The sequence below is a fragment of the Gadus morhua genome, chromosome 12 (genome assembly GCF_902167405.1).
Source record: "Gadus morhua chromosome 12, gadMor3.0, whole genome shotgun sequence".
Classification (NCBI taxonomy): domain Eukaryota; kingdom Metazoa; phylum Chordata; class Actinopteri; order Gadiformes; family Gadidae; genus Gadus; species Gadus morhua.
The window spans coordinates 24,721,798-24,741,274 of NC_044059.1; the positions used below are offsets into that span (position 1 = coordinate 24,721,798).

Consider the following 19,477-nt stretch of genomic DNA (forward strand, 5'->3'; position numbering starts at 1 on the left):
AAGTTCAAAGGCTATGTCTTTATTTCGATTGCATGTGGAAAGTCGTTTAACCTAAAATAGATCCAAAAACTAAATAACTGATGTACTACTTGGAGTCAAGCATTTAACACCATATATTAAATTCCTAAATTAATAACATAAGAAACATTAACGCTAGGAAGCGAAACAAGTGCTGGCAAATATAAAGAATTGAACCATTCTGCACACAGTAGACACACCACATGTGGCCGGAAGTCGGAGCAATATCGTCATAGCAAGATGGTGGCCACCAGGAGAGGAGTACTCGTGTGCTCCCCAGTTAAAACAAAAACAAATTCCGATGAATCTCCTGATGTTCCGGTAAGTTAAAGCGATAAATCATGCATTGTTACAAATGTAAACGAACCTGATCAATAAATCGCCAGTAGTCGTAGTAGAGTACAACATGTGATTTCGCGTGACAATGTTGGTGTTCACGTGGCTGTTAAGTCTAGCCAGAGTGCTGGCTGAAGTCAAGTCTTTCGATAGTTTGTAAACAGTTGGGTGTTTTAAATACATATTGAAAAAACAAAAGGACCAAATACAAAGCATTATGGCTTGTGGAATCCTATCTAAAATATAATCTAATATAAAACATAGGTCTATAAACGATTTCAGCCTACATTCTTTCCTTTCCCAAACATTTTGTCCTGCAGGCCACCCCATCCACCGCCCACAGAACAAGACGTGCAGCGAAACAATCGCAAAACTCTGAGGAAGAATCCAGAAATCAGCCTCGGGAGAGCTCCGTAGAGTCCATCCCGTCTTCACAGAACAGACGGCCGCTCAGAAGATGCACGAAGCATTCCCGGCTTCACAGTCCGCCGCAGCCCTCCACCCCAGCAGACTCCGACATGGAGTCCGGCTGCTCTGCCCTGTCCGACAGCGAGCCTCAACCCCACAGCACCAAGAATATGGACGGTAAGGCCCAGCCACCCCCCACAACTAGCCAGGAGGGAGAGGCGGGCTCCGAGGCGGAGTCGTGCTCGTCGCCGGCGTCCGAAAAGCGGCGAACACGCCGGAGTATTCGAGCGAGGAAAACCCCGGAAAAACCCTGCACGTCCCAGAGTGACCTAGGGGAACAGGAGGCCAGCGCCCAGAGGGCCACCCGGAGCACCCGAAGGAGCACCCGCACCAGGGCGTCGGCGAAGACGCCGGGGGAATACAGCGAACTCTCGGATGCCGACAGCTGCGCGTCCGGCTTTGCCGAAGGCCCGCCGTCCACCGTCCGAGCGACCCGTTCGGCCCGGCGCGCGCCCCTCAGCCAACCCATCCCCCTCCACCTGGACGCGGCCTCGGAGGGCTCGCAGTCCCCCGCCCGCCGCACCAGGGGTAGACCCCGAGCCTCCGACCTGTCCTGCGACTCCGAGGGGTTCGAGTCCGGGCCGAGCACGCCGTCGCGCCGCAGCACCCGCGTCGGCGCCCGGTCCGCCGCCGCCACCGACTCTGACTCTGAGGTCCTCCAGGCGACCCTGGTCCAGAGCAGAGAGGCCAGGCTCTCTGTGGTCCTGGAGAGGGTTGTGGCGGCGGAGCCCGGCGAGGGCCCGCTGAACGAGTCCACGCTAGAGGACACGGTGGTGGAGGATAAGACGGTCACCTTGGCCGAAGACGAGGAGCTGGAGCTTGGGGAGGAAGACGCGACGAATGCCGACGTCAAGTCCGTCTGCGACGCGCCAGAGGCGGCTGAGACGATCCGGGTCGGACAGGAGGGCAGTGTGGCGGTGTCTGTGGCGCCCGGCGACAGCGCGATGGAGGACGCCGCCGCCGAGGCACCGCCGTCGACGGAGGGCATCGAGGGGGGGGTCTCCGGCGAGAACGAGGACGTGACGTCCTCGGCAGGCGGTGAGGTGACCGCCGATGACCAGCAGACGGAGGAAGAGCCGCCAACGACCCAGGAAGCGCCGCCAACGACCCAGGAAGCGCCGACAACGACCCAGGAAGCGCCGCCAACGACCCAGGAAGCGCCGCCAACGACCCAGGAAGCGCCGCCAACGACCCAGGAAGCGCCGCCAACGACCCAGGAAGAGCCGCCAACGACCCAGGAAGAGCCGCCAACGACCCAGGAAGAGCCGCCAACGACCCAGGAAGAGACGCCAACGACCCAGGAAGTGACGCCAACGACCCAGGAAGAGCTTCCCCAGGAACAGGAAGTGCCACCGTCGGTGCAGGAGGAGACGGAGGCGGCCTCAAAACCAATAGAAATAGAGGACATGGAGGTGGACGCCTCAGACAAAGAAGCCCGGCAGGAAGAAGGCTCGGACCAGGCCATCGTGCCGGAAGCCGAACAAGCCGAAGACCCGCCCATTCAAGTGACCAGCAGCCAGGAACCCAAGGTCAAAGTGGAGCCCTTCCCGGAGCCCGCCCCCCAACGCCCCGATGTGGTGGTCCAACAGAAGACGGCGGTCATCAGCCTGCTGGACAGCAGTGAAGAAGAGGAGGATGATGAAGAGGTAGGCGATGACTGCGTGATTCAGGAGGAGGACGACGACGACAAGGTGGAAATTGTGGAGAGGGCGGGTCCTTCAGCGCTTCCCGACGCCGCGGGGGCCGGCGGTCTGTTCATGATTGACACGCGGCCCGGGCAGGAGGCGGACCTGCAGTACCTCAAGGAGGGAGGGGAGGAAGAGGACGAGGACGAGGAGGAGGACTTTGTGGACGAAGAGGGGGAGGACGACGACGACGAATACAACCGAATGCTCTTCTATAATGGGAATCCTCAGACGTAAGTCGTATGAAATGTAAGGTGTATGGCTCACGGCGTGGTGTCTGGACACACCGCAGTCGGTGGTGACCTGCATGCATATCGGCAAGAAATGCACCGTCCAAATGTTAAACACTGATAAAGCTTTGATTGTGGCTGGCAAATGCACCCCAGAGACTTGTAAATGCTCCACCTGTTGGCTTTGGCTTTTTCTGAGTCTGCACGCAGGTTTATACAAACACACACACACACACTATATAGCCCCACTCCACACACTCCTATCTCATGAAATGCAGAATGGAGAAATGAGTCGTGACGGCAGCGTATGAAGTATCTTTCTCTCCGCTTTGCCCATTTGTTCCAGGAAGGAGTGTTCCACTCGTATTGACCCGGGCCTGAGAGCGAAGGAGCTCGGGGGATTATACATCAATTTCGATGGCAGCAAATCAAAACCTGTCTCCAACTCGCTGCGAAACCTGAAGGATCCAAAGATCCAAGATGAGGTAAATAACTTTCATTGATTCCCCCTCCCCCCCTCCCCCAACCACATCCTGCTCTTCCTTTTTTTGAAGGTGATCCGGGATGCAGACCGGGTAATGAATTGTGTATGCAAGAGTGTGTCACTTCAAACACCCCCCCCTCCCCCCTAGAGAAATGGCGTTTCTTCACGGTGTGACTCAAATCCGGTTTGACATTGGCCGTGTATCCTTGCTTGCGCTGTTTGTGCTGAGTTTACCCTGCCTCCTCTCCCTCCGTCCCCAGGCGATGAAGAACAGCGTGTTGGGCCCCGAGTTTGAGAAGCAGAGCGCGGCGCCTGCCTACAACGAAGCCAAGCGGAGCTTGAAACTCAAACGCAAAGTAAGACGGCCGTGTGTTGTTTGAAAAGCTTGGGGTTGTCAAACGCCGTTCAGCGGTGACACTGCGCATTACCATTCAGCCGGCGGGCTCGATATTCGGTCTGGTGTTGTGAGGCCACTTGGTGTTTTGTTGTACCAGGGTTTTAAACCCCGTGGCGGTCGCCCTTGAGCAGGATCTGTAACCCCCCCCCCCCCCCCCCCCACCTGCGCTATCGACTCGTATCTGCATTCAGCGCGGGCCGCGGTGAATGCAAACCATAGGGGCGTGTGACTCACCGGCTACCTGCCCCGTCCTGTCACAGGAGGAGCGCGACAAGTCGACCGGCGACGGTTGGTTCAACATGAAGGCCCCCGAGCTCACGCCGGAGCTCAAGGCCGACCTCAAGGTCATCAAGATGAGGGGTGCCCTGGACCCCAAGCGCTTCTACAAGAAGAGCGACCGCGACGGCCTGCCCAAGTTCTTCCAGGTGAGTGGCGCCCGTCCTATGACGGTGACATGACTCACTCCGATACCAGTGTCGGAAATCGGCAAAAAAGTACACAAGCCTATGTGCCGATCCAATTCCATCATGTGACAAGCTCATCAGCTTAATTACCAGAACACAAATCTATTATTATAATGATGGATTACAAATGTAAATGATCTAGAAAATAAATGTGTCGACAGTAAGTGAAGCGTCGACACATTTCTGTCATCGTAAGAGAACCCTTCAATCAGAACAAGGGCTCTTAGTAGTTACATTCCTTGATGCTGTATATACTCTGTATCGGCCCATACTCAAGATCAGGAATGGGTTTCGGGAAGGGAAATGGTATCGGAATATCGTACACGCATCCCTGTCACCGTGCTCCTCAGTTTTTGTTTTGTCTTCCCACGGCGCTCGTCTGATCAGCATTCATTCTTCAAACCATGAGGTTGTGCTCATGATGTCGTGAGTGAACGAGTTTGAACTTGTGTCGTGGTAGGTCGCTACCGTGATGGACAGCCACGTGGACTTCTTTCATTCCCGGCTTCCGAAGAAGGATCGGAAGAGGACCATGGCGGAGGAGCTGATGGCCGACTCAGAGTTCAGACGGTAGGCTTATTATCCGAGGAACACTGATTTATACCAAGTTGAACCCTATTCATGGCCACGCCTGTCCTGTTGTCCAACTCCATACATGTTTCTATAATGTAATATGCAACATTTCATTTTGGAATACCTGGGGATTTCAGAGGCATTTAAACGTTTTATATTGTGCCGATAAAGACCATGTGTCCCTGAGAAAGACGCCCGGCCTGTTCTGCTCATGCAGTCTACTCCTCTTTTAGCTTGTTCTAAAGATAGTCTGTTTCTCTCCATCCCCAGGAAAAACAAGAAGAAGTACCTGGAGATCATGGCAGAAAAGACTGCGGCTGCTGCCGGCCGCTCTAAAAAGAAGAGGTTTAGTCAGAAGAAACCAGCAGCGGTCTGAGCGGGTCCAGGCATTCAGATCATAGTTATCTCACGCCTTCATTCATAATGTAAACCAGACTCCCAAAGAGAGGCTTAGCCATAAGCCTTCTGGGTCCTATATAATATAAAGAGTGTTTAGCATCAAGAATATGATACATGCTTCCAGGATTGAATAATTGCTAACATGTGTATTAAGTACACAGGTTTACTAAGTTGAGTGCATTTTTTATTAATGAATAAAAATATGTACACTCATATGATTATTCAATGGAAACGATTGTACTGTATAACTGGATGTTTGGCCACCAATAATCAATCTTGCAATAAAGTTTTTAGGTGTGCATTTTTTATTGTCTGCTATGATTTGGCCTATTATACATGTAATTCAGAAGTTTTCAAAGACATGGTCCTGTAAAAATGTTTTAACATCAGCTCGAACACAATTGCACAATCTATACAAAAAACAATGTTGAGCCCCTAATACTTAAAGGTGTTACATGAGATAAATGCTGTTAAAGTGTCGTATTTCTTTACAATTAGTTTGCAACTAATAAGATGGGATGAAAGCTGCGCTTTCCACCACAAACCTACTGGACCGAAGGTGACTTGATGCAGGCGTAGTGGAAACGTTTATTGCTCCATCGCCATCCCTTCGTCAGTCTTCTGTGGAAACGGGGATGTTCCATGAGCCGGCGGTGGTCGGGGTCTGTCAGTCATCGTGGGTGGCCTTCTGGTACATACTCTGGTAGATCTTGCCGAGGCTTTCCTCGAAGGCCAGTCTGTGAGGCCGGGGGAAGCCGTCTCGGGACCCCTGTTTGCTGCCGTAGATCCCCCCAGCCCATCCTCCTGGACTATCGCTACAGAGGCAGAGATTAAATACTCAAATCATAGCTCCTATATCCCCCCTACAGACCCTTTAACGATATTGGGCTATGACTCACTTAATATCTGAAATAAATGTTAGGTGTGCGAATGGCAGCCAGAATGACTCTTAAAATTAGCACTTTTCTATCAATATATTTCCTGTGCCATTATCGACCGGGTGGGGATGACAGAGGAAACGGGGTGGAGAAGAGAAGGAATGACATGTAACATAGGACAACATGTGGGAATCAAACCTTAGTCGCTACAAGGTGCATTGCCTTCCTACCAATATACAGTATAGCGCTATTCTAACCAGTTGCCAATCGAAACGCATTACAATGAATGCCTTCGCAATCACCCTGTCCAGTCCCACACTGACGTCGAGGTCAACCATGCAAGAAAACAGCCCTTTATATTGTCTGAGCAAGGTTACAAGACAAACTGGCTCTACCACCTGAGCTCCTGAAACCATGAAGGAAATGAAAAGTGTGTGTTGAACTTTTTTAAGGAGGCAAACAGAGTGGAGCAGAGCAGTGGGTCTTCTACCTGTCCCGTGGGGCCGGGGGGCCACAGTCAGCTCCACCACAGAAATCCCCGCTCCTCTCTTGCCTCTCCTCCTTCTCCTCCTCCGTCTGCAGTCACAAGACAACCAACAGCTTGACAAACACTCGAGAGGAACAGTCGCCCACCATGACAATGTCAACAGACGAGGGCTTCTGTGTATAGATGTTATCGCACTTTGGGAAACAAGTTCAGGATATGACTTATTACATATGACGAACCCAACCCTCATATGTTTAAGTTTGGGACTTGACACTAATTCATCCGGTGTTTAAAGGTGGGAGTCTAAATAAGGGGTGGGCTTTCTGAATACCAATAAGACAAAGTTCTTTGCATCACTGTTGCAGCTTTCTGATGCTTCTTACGTTCCAAGGTCAGCAGAGAAATAACTGGGAAAATGTTTCTCTTACAAATAAATACAACTTCAGACCTTATAATCATGGATTATTAGTATCTACCGAGTGTGCTGCTGGTGCTACGGCGCTCTGACCACAGTCAAAGGTCAAGGGGTCACAGGTCACTCACAAGGCGTTTGGGACTTGCTCCGTGGGTCTGTAGAATCCTCTGGACCCGGCTGTGGATCTGCTCCCACTGCGATGGGCCGGAGGGACTGCAGTGCAACCTGTGGGAGACAGTTGGAAACTTTTTACTAAACTTTTCCTTGTCACTATTTTGTCATTTTAGCAGACCTCCTCCATCCGAAGCGACTTGAAGGGAATTCAGACGTCTTAAATAGGGCTGGGTATCGTGGCCAACTTCCTAAATCGATCCGATTTCGATTCATAAGGTTCTGAATGGATTAATCACAATTCGATTCGATTTAATCTGCTCTTAAATAATGAAAATGGCTCAACTGTGTTACAAAATACAAATGTACTTTATTTTTTCTCTACACCTTAAAACAACAGGCTTTAAGTGCAAACTTGAAAATTGGACAGTTTAAACAGTTTAAACTTAAACTTTAAAATTGCAAGTGAAAGTGTACTTGAACTATAACATTCCATCACTGCAAATTGTATTAAGGCATTGCTTATTAAAGTGCAAAAATAATAATAACAGAAAATAAATAAAAAATCTATCTCATGCCCTATGAATCGATATTGCACAATTTAAATGAAATCAATCCAAAATCTATTAAATCGATTTTTTTACCCAGCCCTAGTCTTAAATGAGCTGGTAGGGGTTAGGGTATCCGGCTCAAGGATGCAGACATCAGGTTAGGCTGAGGACATTGGGGATTGAACCCTGGACCTTTTGCCTGGGGCTCCAACATCCTAAACTCTACACTACCCTGGGAGAGAGAAAAGTGTGTAACAAGAGCAAGCTAAAGATGGTGTTTCATAGCCAAGGTCATTATGGTCTACATTCACAATAATTTGTTCCAACTGCCTGTTCAGGACTGAGATGGACGTCCGGACTGAAAAGGACAAGAAAGATTTCCCTGTCGACCTGGAATGAGCTGCCAAAATACTCTAAACTGACTGATCTCCTCTCCCGTCCCGATTTCAAAAACCACCAGAAAGATTTGGAGCATCAGAAAATGATTGCCTGTCGTCTTTGCACTTGAAACATCAATTTTCTTTTTATTATTCGGTGTATCGCTAAAACGTTGTATATTCTGGGAACATACAACGTCCCTTACTGCATTATACCCCTTGCTGTGCTGCCCTTTTTGGAGAAATATAAAAATACATTTAAAAAACAGGCCAACGCCCATCACACACTGAGACGCAAAGTGTCGGTTCTGTCCACTAGTCTGTGCTGTATACTAGCAAAAGACGGAGGTATCGCCGTGACAACCTGGCTCAAACCAGCCTCATCCACTTGACACATTCTTTTCTTCTTTTGTTTTTTGCACATCATGAAAACGAAATACAGTCTACCACATAAATGGCAATACTTCCTTTGACCAAAATCAATGTTGGCATCCTTACACACACACACACACACACACACACACACACACACACACACACACACACACACACACACACACACACACACACACACACACACACACACACACACACACACACACACACACACACAAACACACACACACACAAACCAACAGAAAGAAAGCAATTTCACAATTTATAGAGCCAAGTTTGCATTTAAACTACAGCCATGAACGCTCGGCATCAATACGTTATAAATGAATTCTGTCTGTTGAGAAAATAAATAAATGAAATGACATAGAGGAGAGTCACAAAGAAGTCAGTCAGTGTGGCAATAAACTGATAAATTCCTCTATTGCTACCTTGTTTGCGTCCATTTGCCTCGGAGTGGCTTGACGCGGACCGACTGACGGACGTGCGGTGGCAAAAGGCTTTGTCGTGTTTTCCTCTGTGATTAGATAAATGTACTGTTCTATTTGCAATACTCATCGAGGACAAATCATCTCAAGGTGTGTGTGTGTGTGTGTGTGTGTGTGTGTGTGTGTGTGTGTGTGTGTGTGTGTGTGTGTGTGTGTGTGTGTGTGTCTGTGTGTCTGTGTGTACGTACGTACATACGTACGCGTGTACGTTTACGTGTGCGTACGTGCGCGTCGAGTGTGCGTGCGTGTTGGTGCTTCAGGGCCTCAGAGACAATAGTCGCCCTTTGGCATCCATCACTTCCTCTTCCCATCAGCGGCTCGCTGGAGAGACGTGACCCCGTCGCCTTCTGGGGGAATCTACAACAGACGGGGCACTAATCCCCCGGCCGACCGGCATGGTCGCGTTTTCAATTGAGACAGAAGTATCATTCATTTCCCGCAATTTACTTCTCCCCCCCCTACCCCCACCCCCTACCCCTTGTTTAAAATTGTCTATTGATTTTAATGTTTACTTATAGAGGGACAGGAAGGGGGGGGGGGGGGGGGAGCCCAGAACAAACAGAACGCAGAACATGGCTGCCGTCGACGTGTTCAACTGGCAGCGGCTGCGATCGATCACAGAGTCTCTCACAATGTATTAAAGAGTGCGTTGGGTCAAACGCATCGGGTCTCGGGCTGAAACACAAATCAATACCATTTTCCTTTTTGTTCTCCCCCCCTTCTCCCCTCCCCCCCTTCCTTCTCTCCCTACCCTTCCCCCAGTAATGAACAAACATGACAAGGCATCAGCTCCTGTAATTTGAGAGGTGGGGGAGAATTCATCCTGCCTGTCGAGTGTGATCAAAATTAAAGATTAGTGCCATATGGGCACGCACACATGCACACAAACAAGGATATACATAAACACACACACACACATTACACACACACACACACACACACACACACACACACACACACACACACTCATGCAAACAGACAGACAGGTGCATGCACACACAGACACGGGTTTCATGAGAGAGCCGTATTTGTCAATATCGCATAATTGAAAATTCATATTGAGGTGCTGCTCTTTCTTCAACACACCGAGCCTCAGGACGTTTTGGGTAAACAAATGGTTTACATGGGGAAATCTGAACAGATTCAAAGCAAATTCTACCCGCAGAAAGGTTGTTTGCCTGTGCGAAGGCCGAACATTGGAAATTGGGTTTTAGGGCCAGAGATGCCTGTCAGTGTGGATTTCGAACACGAGAAAGAGAAATACAAATTTAATAAAGTACGCTCCTTTCTTTGGTATTCAGTGTCAACATTTTGAAAAGCTTGCATTCCCCCAAAAAACAAGACAAACATCTCTTTACGACGCCTTTACTAAGTCCTGGTTCGTCCTGTGTCTGACGCACTTCCAACTGAGGCAGTTGGCAACAAGGTATACACAGTAGTATATATATATATATATATATATATATATATATATATAGACTGCAGCATTTCCATTAAAAATTAAGTCAAGCAATACGCCTAAATGAACTCAATAGCCACATGACAAAAAACCCTCTTAAAACGGCTTAATGGAACAATTCCGCAGTCAATTGCTGTAAGGCTTTTTATGGCGTTAATTGGCTTATCAGCAGAAAACGAACTTTTAGAAGCGAGGAGTATAGCTCTATTCCAGTGTCCCTACCGTTCTTGGATAGACGAGTGTCCCAGAGGCGGCGGGCTCCTGGAGGAAGAGGGCCCCGGGATGGACCACGCCTTCTCCACAGGGGTCCCTGTCTGACCCTTCTCTCCGCGACAACTCCTTTGAGCCTCAGGGGACAACCCGGTCGCCGTTGAACCTGACTGCGACTGGAGGAGGTCAGAGGTCAAATGGGGGTCGAGAGGGTCTTATGTCTGACTGAATATTTGTTTTATATAAAACAATATTTGACATGCCTCGTTCATGCATCTACCAAACCTCAGAGAGTTTCATCAAATGATGGCAGACATTACAGATAATAAGTATATTTAAGTTAGAACTCACCTCAGCTAACTCGGGCCGGTAGCTTCCCAGCAAAGACGAATCTAGGGCAATAACTATATTTAGAAGTATGGAAGAGTATTATTTATTATTAATATTTCCTTCCAGAACAAACAGAAAATGGAGAAAGAAAGTTTTTCTTATTATACCTGTATGTGAGTGAGTGAGTGAGTGAGTGAGTGAGTGAGTGAGTGAGTGAGTGAGTGAGTGAGTGAGTGAGTGAGTGTGTTCGCAGGCTCACCAGGGTGATCTGCTGTGTAGCGGGCAGAGCCAAAGCGATGCAGGACGCTATCTCTAGTAGGAGAGACAGGCTGGTAGGAGGGTGACTCCGAGAAGGAAACATCGCTGTGAAACGGAACCTAGCGAGGCCATCACACACAATAGGAGACCGTCAAAATGGCTCTTCGATTTCCACCCATCCCCACACCATCGGAAGTCGAGTTGTAATCAATGCAGAAATATTACGAGGCACTGCGAGGCGGTTCTGGCAGATGGTATTTGCATCTTTCATTCTCTCTATACATAAAAACAAAATCTCTTACAGTCCCGGAAGGGCATCTTTCAACTTTACTATCGTAGAGAAATATCTAAACGATACCTTGGGCAAACAGAAAGGAATTAAGAAGCGGCGCTGCAGTCTGGAATATCAATTACGGACGAAAGAAAAGAAGACCAAAACACAACAGCGAAACAAAGCTTCAGTAAGTCTTACTTACTTTGCTAAATGCAATAACAATCGCTGGGCATTAATCACGATACATCACCGCTACGGGGGAGATAGGGCCGCTACTTAAGAGGCTACTTTTCTCCCTGCTCCCCCTCTATTCCTCTTTCATTTCAACCCCGAATAGCTACCAAGCGGTCGCAGAAAAGGTTGCGAGGAAAACCCAAGACATCCCTCACTGATGCATGCCTACTAATTGCACTTTGTTTGTTGTGGTTGCTGTTGTGGTTGTAGTCAACACGATGTTATTCGGATTGGCCGTGGCAGGGTGCTGTTTGCCAGCCTCTTTACATTCCCCCAACATGGAGTTTGTGGGGCAGACATGACTGTAATGCATTCATCACGGAGGCCAGACTACTTCATTAAGTATCTTATTTGTTAATTGCAGCTTGACACTTAATTACCAGGGTTAATTGTAGCCCAGGGAGTCGCCACGGACTACCGGGGAGCGGGCCGTGTGCCTTCGCTCTCACACGCCATTCATACGTATCACAAACAACCATCAACAAACAAGCGACAACAAACGGCTCGCTGCCTCAGCCTTTTTGCTTGACATGGAGGGGGGTGAGGGGGGGGGGGGACATCACAGGGAATTTTGATCGTCATAGCGCTAGATTAGATTAGACTGCAATGTGCGTTCTGATTGAAATCCAGATGGGAGCCCAGGGAGATTTCTATAATATCCTATATCCCCCAAGGCGATGCAATCAACCGATCATTGCGCCTTCCCTTCATATGCAAATGTGTTATAGTGGAATAATGCATGTAATTAAAGCATTTGTAGTAAACACAAGGGCAGTGGTTGGACGGCTGGACTCAATCGCAACAAACGGACTCACAGCCCTGCTTTGAAGTGCTCAGTTTGATGTGGAGGGGAAAATAACAGAGTATGGTATCAGAAACATCAAACACACACACACACACACACACACACACACACACACACACACACACACACACACACACACACACACACACACACACACACACACACAGACACACACACACACACGGTAAAGGACATTCACTTTTGACCGGCCTCATCAAGAAACGATTACAAATAAACCAAAACAAAGGACAACACGTTTGTTCTGTTTGCAGTGTGCAATTGTGCTGCTGACCCACAAACCCATGAAATCATTTTCACTGTATTTTAACGTGTGTATCGTACGCTTCATGCACGGCTGCCCTCGATTACTCCTCACTTTTAAACGATCAACGAAGAATACCAAATAAAGTTCAACGGGCACAAACAACGACGGCAAATCGATTCCTCCCGCCGAGGTCCGTCCATCCATCCATCAGTCTGTCTACCATTTATCTGTTTGTCTATCCATCTATCAGTCCGTTTGTCCATATCCCCATCTGTCCATCCATCAATCTCTCTCTCTTTACATCCCCCATCTATCCATCCATCCATCTATCCATCGCTGTGGTAGCGGTAGCGTTAGCATTCAGAGCTCGTGGTTGCTAGGGGACCAGGGGGGGGGGGGGGGGGGGCAGCGAGGGGACTTCCACCCACCTGGAAGGGGGGCTGGCTCAGGGTCTGTTTCCTGAAGTGGTGGGGGCCCAGCTGGAGGTGGGCCAGCCGCGCCTGGGCGTCCTCCGAGAGCTCGCACATCCGGCGGTGGGTGTAGGGCGACAGGGCGCGTGACACAGAGGCCACCGTGGGCTGCTGGTACCGGGGGGACGCCTCGGCGCGCGGAGGCGGCCCCCTGAGCTGACCTCGGCCCGGCCTGGTCCTCTGGGAACCTTGGCGACGGCGACGGGGGGAAACGGGTTTGGTTGGCGCTGGAAGAGGGGAGGTCCCGGGCGACTCCGTGGACACGACGGAGTCGCCCGTTTTATCCTTCTCTTTCGCTCTGTTTGAAGGACTCCGTTTCCCAGGGTCCCCTTGGGTGCGCCGCAGAGTGGCGGGAGAGCTAGGTTGGGATATGGAGCGCAGTGACGGGGACATTGTTGTTTTTTTCCTCGGGCTACGTCTGGGGCGGGCAGGAGAAGACCTCTCTGGGTGGAGGCCACACAACTGCAGAGAGAGAGAGAGAGATGGAGAGAGGTAGATGGAGAGAGAGAGAGAGAGAGAGAGAGAGAGAGAGGTAGATGGAGAGAGAGAGAGAGAGAGAGAGAGAGAGAGAGAGAGAGAGGAACGACAGAGAGAGAGAGAGGAACGACAGAGAGAGAGAGAGAGAGAGAGAGAGAGAGAGAGAGAGAGAGAGAGAGAGAGAGAGAGAGAGAATTAACCAGGATGAAGGGTTTGATGCTGCACTTGCCCCGTGCATATGGCCACAGTGCACTGCAATGTCCTCTGGCTCTCTGAAAACTGCCGAGTTATGCCTTCACAGATGCTGCAGCCATCACAGCCCCCAGGTCTTTTAACGAGATATAAACCATTAAACTATTAGCTAACTCAGACAGCCCATTACGCAACAACAACAACAACAACAACAACAATGCAATAGCAGCAACGGCAGCGGGAGCAGCAACCCCAGACCTTCCAGACACTGTGCCCACCTCTGCAGCATGGCACCAATAACTCCGATAGCTCCAATAACATAGTCCTCACAAGCAATATTCCCTTCCTCAGGCGGATGCCGGTCGGCTAGTGGGGAGGGGGGGATAAATAAGTTAAGAAAAAATGTTAATTATGTTTGATGGCTATCTGCCGTCTAATACAATCAAGAGGCCTTACGGAGCTGTAAAACAAATATGATCTAAATGCTAATCAGGGACATTGCGGAACATTAAAACTCATTAAAAAATAAAGAAAGACACAGAACGATGGATGAATTCTGGATTGAGGTTGCCATTTCTGAGGCATTTATTTAATGGAATCAAACAGAGCAAAGATTTACCGCCGGGGTCCCTATCCCCACCTTTCCCTTCTCCACACACACACACACACACACACACACACACACACACACACACACACACACACACACACACACACACACACACACACACACACACACACAGACACACACACACACACACACACACACACACACACACACACACACACACACACACAAACAGGTCCCCGCGTTCCAGGGCCGGGGCGCCAAGGGCTTGTCCGATGCGATTAGTCGCCGTGCCGCTGTTGTCGCTGCGGCGTGATGCAACGCTACGTCCTTGAGATAAACAAAGCCGGGCTTGCCAGAATTAGCCTTTGCAACAACCAAAAAAAAGACCGAAACCGAAACCGAAAACGGCCTGTGAATGTGCATGCACGCAATCAACGACGAAGGCGTCGTTGTCGTTTCAACACGGGGGTAAATAATAGTACAAAACTAACAACAATAGAGAGAGAGAGTCAACAGCATGTGCATCACTCTTTATAGAGAGCGAGGCGGCCGTGTACAGGGAGAAATCAGGACTGACAGTCAGAGACGGCCTGGAATAATACTGGGAAGAGAGAGGCAGATTAGGATGGAGAGAGGGTGAGGGGAGAGAGACAGAAAGTTTAGTTTGACAATATAAACGTATATTTACCTCTAAAGATAGAGATATCTTTTTTTGGAGGGGGGGGGGGGGGGGGGGGGTGAAAGGAGAAAAGTGTGCCATCTTCTAAACTACCTAAATCAGTAATGAAACAAGGCACTGGGTGCGGTTTTGGCACACCTCGCTGTCATGGGGAAAATGCCTGCGCTTAGAAGCCATTAGTGGAAGAGAAGGGAGAAGGGGAGAGGTTCTCCTGGCTCACAGAGACGGCTGCTCAGATCCAGACAACCCCCAGAGGGGCTCGGGGGAGAAGACCTACAATCTTCCCCGTAGCCAGAAGCATCCTTCTTAAGCAAACAGCTCCACTCAGGATTACCTTACCTTGACAATGAAGGGCTGCTTATTGGCATAACGTGCCAACTCTATCTCTTTCTTGTTTTTTTGGTTTGAAGGTAGAGTGCTTTTGCTTCCTTCTTTTTTTTGTTTGATTGACACCGAAGAAAAACCAACCATCCCATCAACTTGAGCAACGTGTTCATCTTATAATGCATCACTGCGCCACTCACACGCGCATGCACATGCACACACACAAAATGAAAGCAGAGAGGGAGAGACGTCTCAGAGGGAGGGAGAAGATAGAGGAGACAAACAGGAGTGAAGAAAACACACTGAACAAAAGCGCTGCCGTGCCTTTGAAAGGTAAAATGGTGATTTTATTCAGCTAAGCACCGATTGCCCTTTAAATCCATGAAAAAAAAGTGCCCGGTGAAGGACAGACGCAGGTGAGCCAGGATGTGCTAGAGATTAACCCTCTCTCGATAGCGTATATATAAAAGCCTTGCCTTTTACGTCCTCTGTAGCTGGGCATGCTAGCCCAGCTACAGAGCGTTTGTAAATGGCCAGCTAGCCCAGCGGCAGAGTGTATGATAAACAACAGCTAGCCAAGCTAAACAGTGTATATACAGTTAATGGTCAGCTAGACCAGCTGCATTGTGTATATGAAAGGCCAGCTAGCCCAGCTACAGAGTGTATATGAAAGGCCAGCTAGCCCAGCTTCAGAGCGTATATTAAAGGCATGCTAGCGAGAGAACCAGGGAGGCTTTGCTATCAGCAGCACAGATCCGTCCCTCTGTAATTACACTCACAAGGAGACCGCGCATACCCTTGAAACACTAGATGGACCGATGGATAGACAGCGATGCAGAAAGACAGACAGACAGAGGATAGAGAGAGATAAAGACAGAAATACACGGAAATACATGGACAACGGCCAGAGAGAGATAGAGGCAGACAGAGATACAGAGAGAAAGACTGATATAAAGATTGACGGCAGAAGCCATGGCAACAATATTAGGGAGATAGGTAGGTAGGCAGATAGGATTACAGGTATATTTGATGGGACGAATAAAGGGGAGATTGATGCCACTCTTTAAAAACATGTCGGAAATTATCCGTAAAAGTGTGAATGATCTGTCACAGTGCGAACGGCGTAAGACTTTCAGAATCATAATGAGCGAGCCGATATCAAACCTACATGTTTGAGTGCGATAGTACCAGAAACGATGTTGGATTAAACATCTCTGCGAGCACATTTTATATACTAATTGCTTTCAAATTTGGTAGGTGGACTTAACGTGCACATACATACAATCAAAATGAGCAGAAAGCCTTCCTGTTTCAAAATGACGATGTGTGTGCGTGTGCGTGGACCTCTCTCTGCGACGGGATTGGAGGAAAAGCCCGCAGAGACTACAGCGAACGGCGTCTTACAGGTGTGGCGGGCTGGCTTTCCGCTGCATCCATCTCCTCGATGACAGCGGTGGTCGCAAACTCCACCATGGGGGCGATTCCCTGGGGGTGGGGGGGCGACAATGGGGGGCAGGGGGTGTACATGCGGAGTGTGTTGCGTTAACAGGCGGAGGCAAGACCAAAGCACCAGATAACCACTGCACTCACAGCTCACAACAACAATTTACAGACGCAAATGTATCCCCATCTACGCTTCACTCAAGAGGAGGCAAATTGGAGAAGAAGAACCCCCCCCCCCTAAAAAAAAGTCTAGTAGGATGTTTAAACAATGTGGCGATTTGCTGAGAGACATTTTAAATTGCGGTGTGTTGAGCAAACAAATTGAAATCAGATGGTGAAGAGAGGGGGTGTTTACGGTCATTAAAATGACACCAATGCTCTGGGGGAGAAAAGGAAAAGTACGGAAAACAAACAACAAAGGGATGGCGGATGGCCGGGAAAGGAATAAAGATGTATGTATATATATATACATATATATATATATATATATATTAGTGCTGTCAGTTAAACGCGTTATTAACGGCGTTAACGCAATCCAATTTTAACGGCGTTAATTTTTTTATCGCGCGATTAACGCAATACTTTTTTTTTTTCTTTGGCTCAAAACAAAGAAGTAGTAGCCTGACTGCTATGTTCAAGGCAGTATGTTTGTATGTTCATCGTTTAATTGCACTATAGGCTTTTTTTTTGTATTGTCCTGTTTTGATCAGTATATGCCAATGTTGTTATCAATAAAAAAACATTTGCACAAGGCAAGCCGATGCACTTCTCCATGTTGATAAGAGCATTAAAAGGAGAACAATTAATGGGACAAAGAAATCAAGGGATATTTAGCATAGAAAAAAGATTTGTGATTAATCGCGATTGCTCGCGATTAATCGTGAGTTAACTATGACATTAATGCGATTAATTATTTTAATCGCTTGACAGCACTAATATATATATATACATACAGGGAACGAAGAGCTCTTCCTCATCAAGATCTGTCTCTCAGGGGCCTCCTCGCTGGCAGTCAGCCGGGGCCCCGGGAAGACAAAGTCTCGGGTGCCCTCCTCCACCGTGGCCAGGATCTCACCCTCTAAGACACACACACACACACACACACACACACACACACACACACACACACACACACACACACACACACACACACACACACACACACACACACACACACACAGAGTGAAGGGCAAGCAGGACAAATACCAGTCCTCACACATATATTCCGTAGATAAAAAGGTGAGAAGCAGTGTGTGTTTGCCTGGGTGAAACCAGGAGCACAGCAGGGCCATGAGGTGTCATCACAGTCCTACCTGGAGGGACCGTCTGAATCAGCTCCAAAGTCGAGGTGTCAGCTGAAAAATAAATAATAGGGAAAGCCAAGCTAATTGTCTATAAGCTGGACCCTTAGTCAGAACTGCGGTTAACAGGCCAATATGCTAATAGGGCAAATGCTTCAGGACTAAAGGAGCCCACTTACATTCCAGTTGTTCCGAAACATCAGCCGGGTCAACCACACCGGGGAAAGTCTGAATCCATAGAGAGAGAGGAATTTAGACAGCAAAACCCTGCTACAGATAGATTGGAAAAAAGTCATGCCTAAAGTCTAGCAGACAGACAGAAAATAGAGAGATGACAGTCTTGGGTTTGTTTGTTTCAAGACTGGGGTGGTCATGAAAGTGTAACAAGCATTTATTAATAGCAATCCTAAAACATAATATATGTATCTTTTTATGTTCTAGTTTGCCCCTGCAGGAAAAATCCCCCAAAAAGGTGTACGATCCAGATTATTAACGTGAATACACACCACTCAATGAATCAGAGCTCCTAAACAAACCCTTGCAGCTGGCGTCCCCTGTCACAGATTTACTCAGTGATATGCTGCTTGGTCCTCACCCTGACAAAGACCATCTTGTGGTTGAAGAGCAGAGGGAAGATAGCAGGCATGCAGTGGGTCTTCCTGTATTGACCCATGACACACACGCTGAGGTAGATATCTTCTGATCGGGTCAACAACGCCCCAGGGCAGGTGATCTACACACAAACAAAGAGTAGGGATGGTTGGCAAAGTGAAGTGGTTGGGGTGTTCCCTGGGTTTGATACATAATGCCTGCAGCCTACATGTAGCCATCATTGAGCAAAATACTATCCCCCTATTCTTACCTGCTCCTTATTGACATGGTCTGAATTAACTTTAAATTCCTTTTGATCAAAATATTTAGCAAATAGCAGTGAACATTTTACCTGTACTTCTATCTGCCTTCAATACAAATATTTGGATACATTTTTTTGGTAAAAACGCAAGATCTAAAGTCAAAAGACTGACATTTTAACCAGCAACGAGGAAAGGACCAAGACGCGTCTCTTATCGCTGAAATACCACAGTAAGTTCCCTGGTTACGAATGATTTCCTTCTGATTCGTGCAGCAAACGAACTACTGAATAAGGACCATAACAGCACTTACAGAATGTATGTCCAAGTAAACGGTGCATTTTAGAATTTTCTGGTACGATTTGCAGGAGGACAACTTCACTGGAGTAGGTTCCTTCATTTTCAAAGTTTGTTGTCATGGCTTCCAAACAGGAAGAAAGAACGGAAGTGGGTCATGTGACCTGATACTAACCAATACAATCGTGTTGGACCGAATCCGTCACTTCACACGTACACAAGGGTACGCACGCACACGCGCACGCACACGCGCACGCGCACGCGCGCGCACACACACACACAC

General features: G+C 48.3%; 2 protein-coding genes across 5 annotated transcripts; one reads left to right on the top strand and one right to left on the bottom strand.

The window, feature by feature from the left end:
* The first annotated feature begins 220 nt into the window (after positions 1–220).
* Positions 221–5,358, top strand: dnttip2 (deoxynucleotidyltransferase, terminal, interacting protein 2). 2 transcript variants are annotated; one of them, XM_030371759.1, is made up of 8 exons: positions 221–339; positions 675–1,913; positions 1,977–2,740; positions 3,084–3,222; positions 3,482–3,577; positions 3,879–4,043; positions 4,543–4,652; positions 4,926–5,358. In XM_030371759.1, the coding sequence occupies exons 1-8, from the start codon at positions 259–261 to the stop codon at positions 5,029–5,031; spliced, it is 2,700 nt and encodes an 899-aa protein (XP_030227619.1). In that variant the 5' UTR covers positions 221–258; the 3' UTR covers positions 5,032–5,358. The 2 variants fall into 2 exon arrangements, with proteins under 2 accessions (XP_030227619.1, XP_030227618.1); XM_030371758.1 differs by having other exon boundaries at positions 675–2,740.
* Positions 5,337–19,328, bottom strand: spata6 (spermatogenesis associated 6). Of its 3 annotated transcripts, none has more exons than XM_030371761.1 (13): positions 19,211–19,328; positions 18,642–18,779; positions 18,226–18,274; positions 18,059–18,100; positions 17,699–17,823; positions 16,707–16,787; positions 13,018–13,521; positions 11,013–11,130; positions 10,775–10,815; positions 10,436–10,599; positions 6,963–7,059; positions 6,423–6,508; positions 5,337–5,869 (listed from the first exon to the last, which is right to left on the bottom strand). In XM_030371761.1, exons 1-13 carry the CDS (start codon positions 19,295–19,297, stop codon positions 5,722–5,724), a joined length of 1,680 nt encoding a protein of 559 aa, XP_030227621.1. In that variant the 5' UTR covers positions 19,298–19,328; the 3' UTR covers positions 5,337–5,721. The 3 variants fall into 3 exon arrangements, with proteins under 3 accessions (XP_030227621.1, XP_030227620.1, XP_030227622.1); XM_030371760.1 differs by having other exon boundaries at positions 10,775–10,827; XM_030371762.1 differs by lacking the exon at positions 18,642–18,779 and having other exon boundaries at positions 10,775–10,827.
* Between the last annotated feature and the right edge of the window lie 149 nt (positions 19,329–19,477).

Coding starts and splice junctions, on each gene's coding strand:
- dnttip2 (XM_030371758.1), top strand. CDS start 259: ATGGTGGCCACCAGGAGAGGAGTACTCGTGTGCTCCCCAGTTAAAACA. Junction 3,578..3,878: donor GCTTGAAACTCAAACGCAAA/GTAAGACGGCCG, acceptor GTCCTGTCACAG/GAGGAGCGCGACAAGTCGAC. Junction 4,044..4,542: donor GCCTGCCCAAGTTCTTCCAG/GTGAGTGGCGCC, acceptor GTGTCGTGGTAG/GTCGCTACCGTGATGGACAG.
- spata6 (XM_030371760.1), bottom strand. CDS start 19,297: ATGAAGGAACCTACTCCAGTGAAGTTGTCCTCCTGCAAATCGTACCAG. Junction 13,522..16,706: donor AAAGCCAGCCCGCCACACCT/GTAAGACGCCGT, acceptor CTCTCTCTGCAG/TTGTGTGGCCTCCACCCAGA. Junction 11,131..13,017: donor TGAGCCAGCCCCCCTTCCAG/GTGGGTGGAAGT, acceptor TGGCCTCGCTAG/GTTCCGTTTCACAGCGATGT.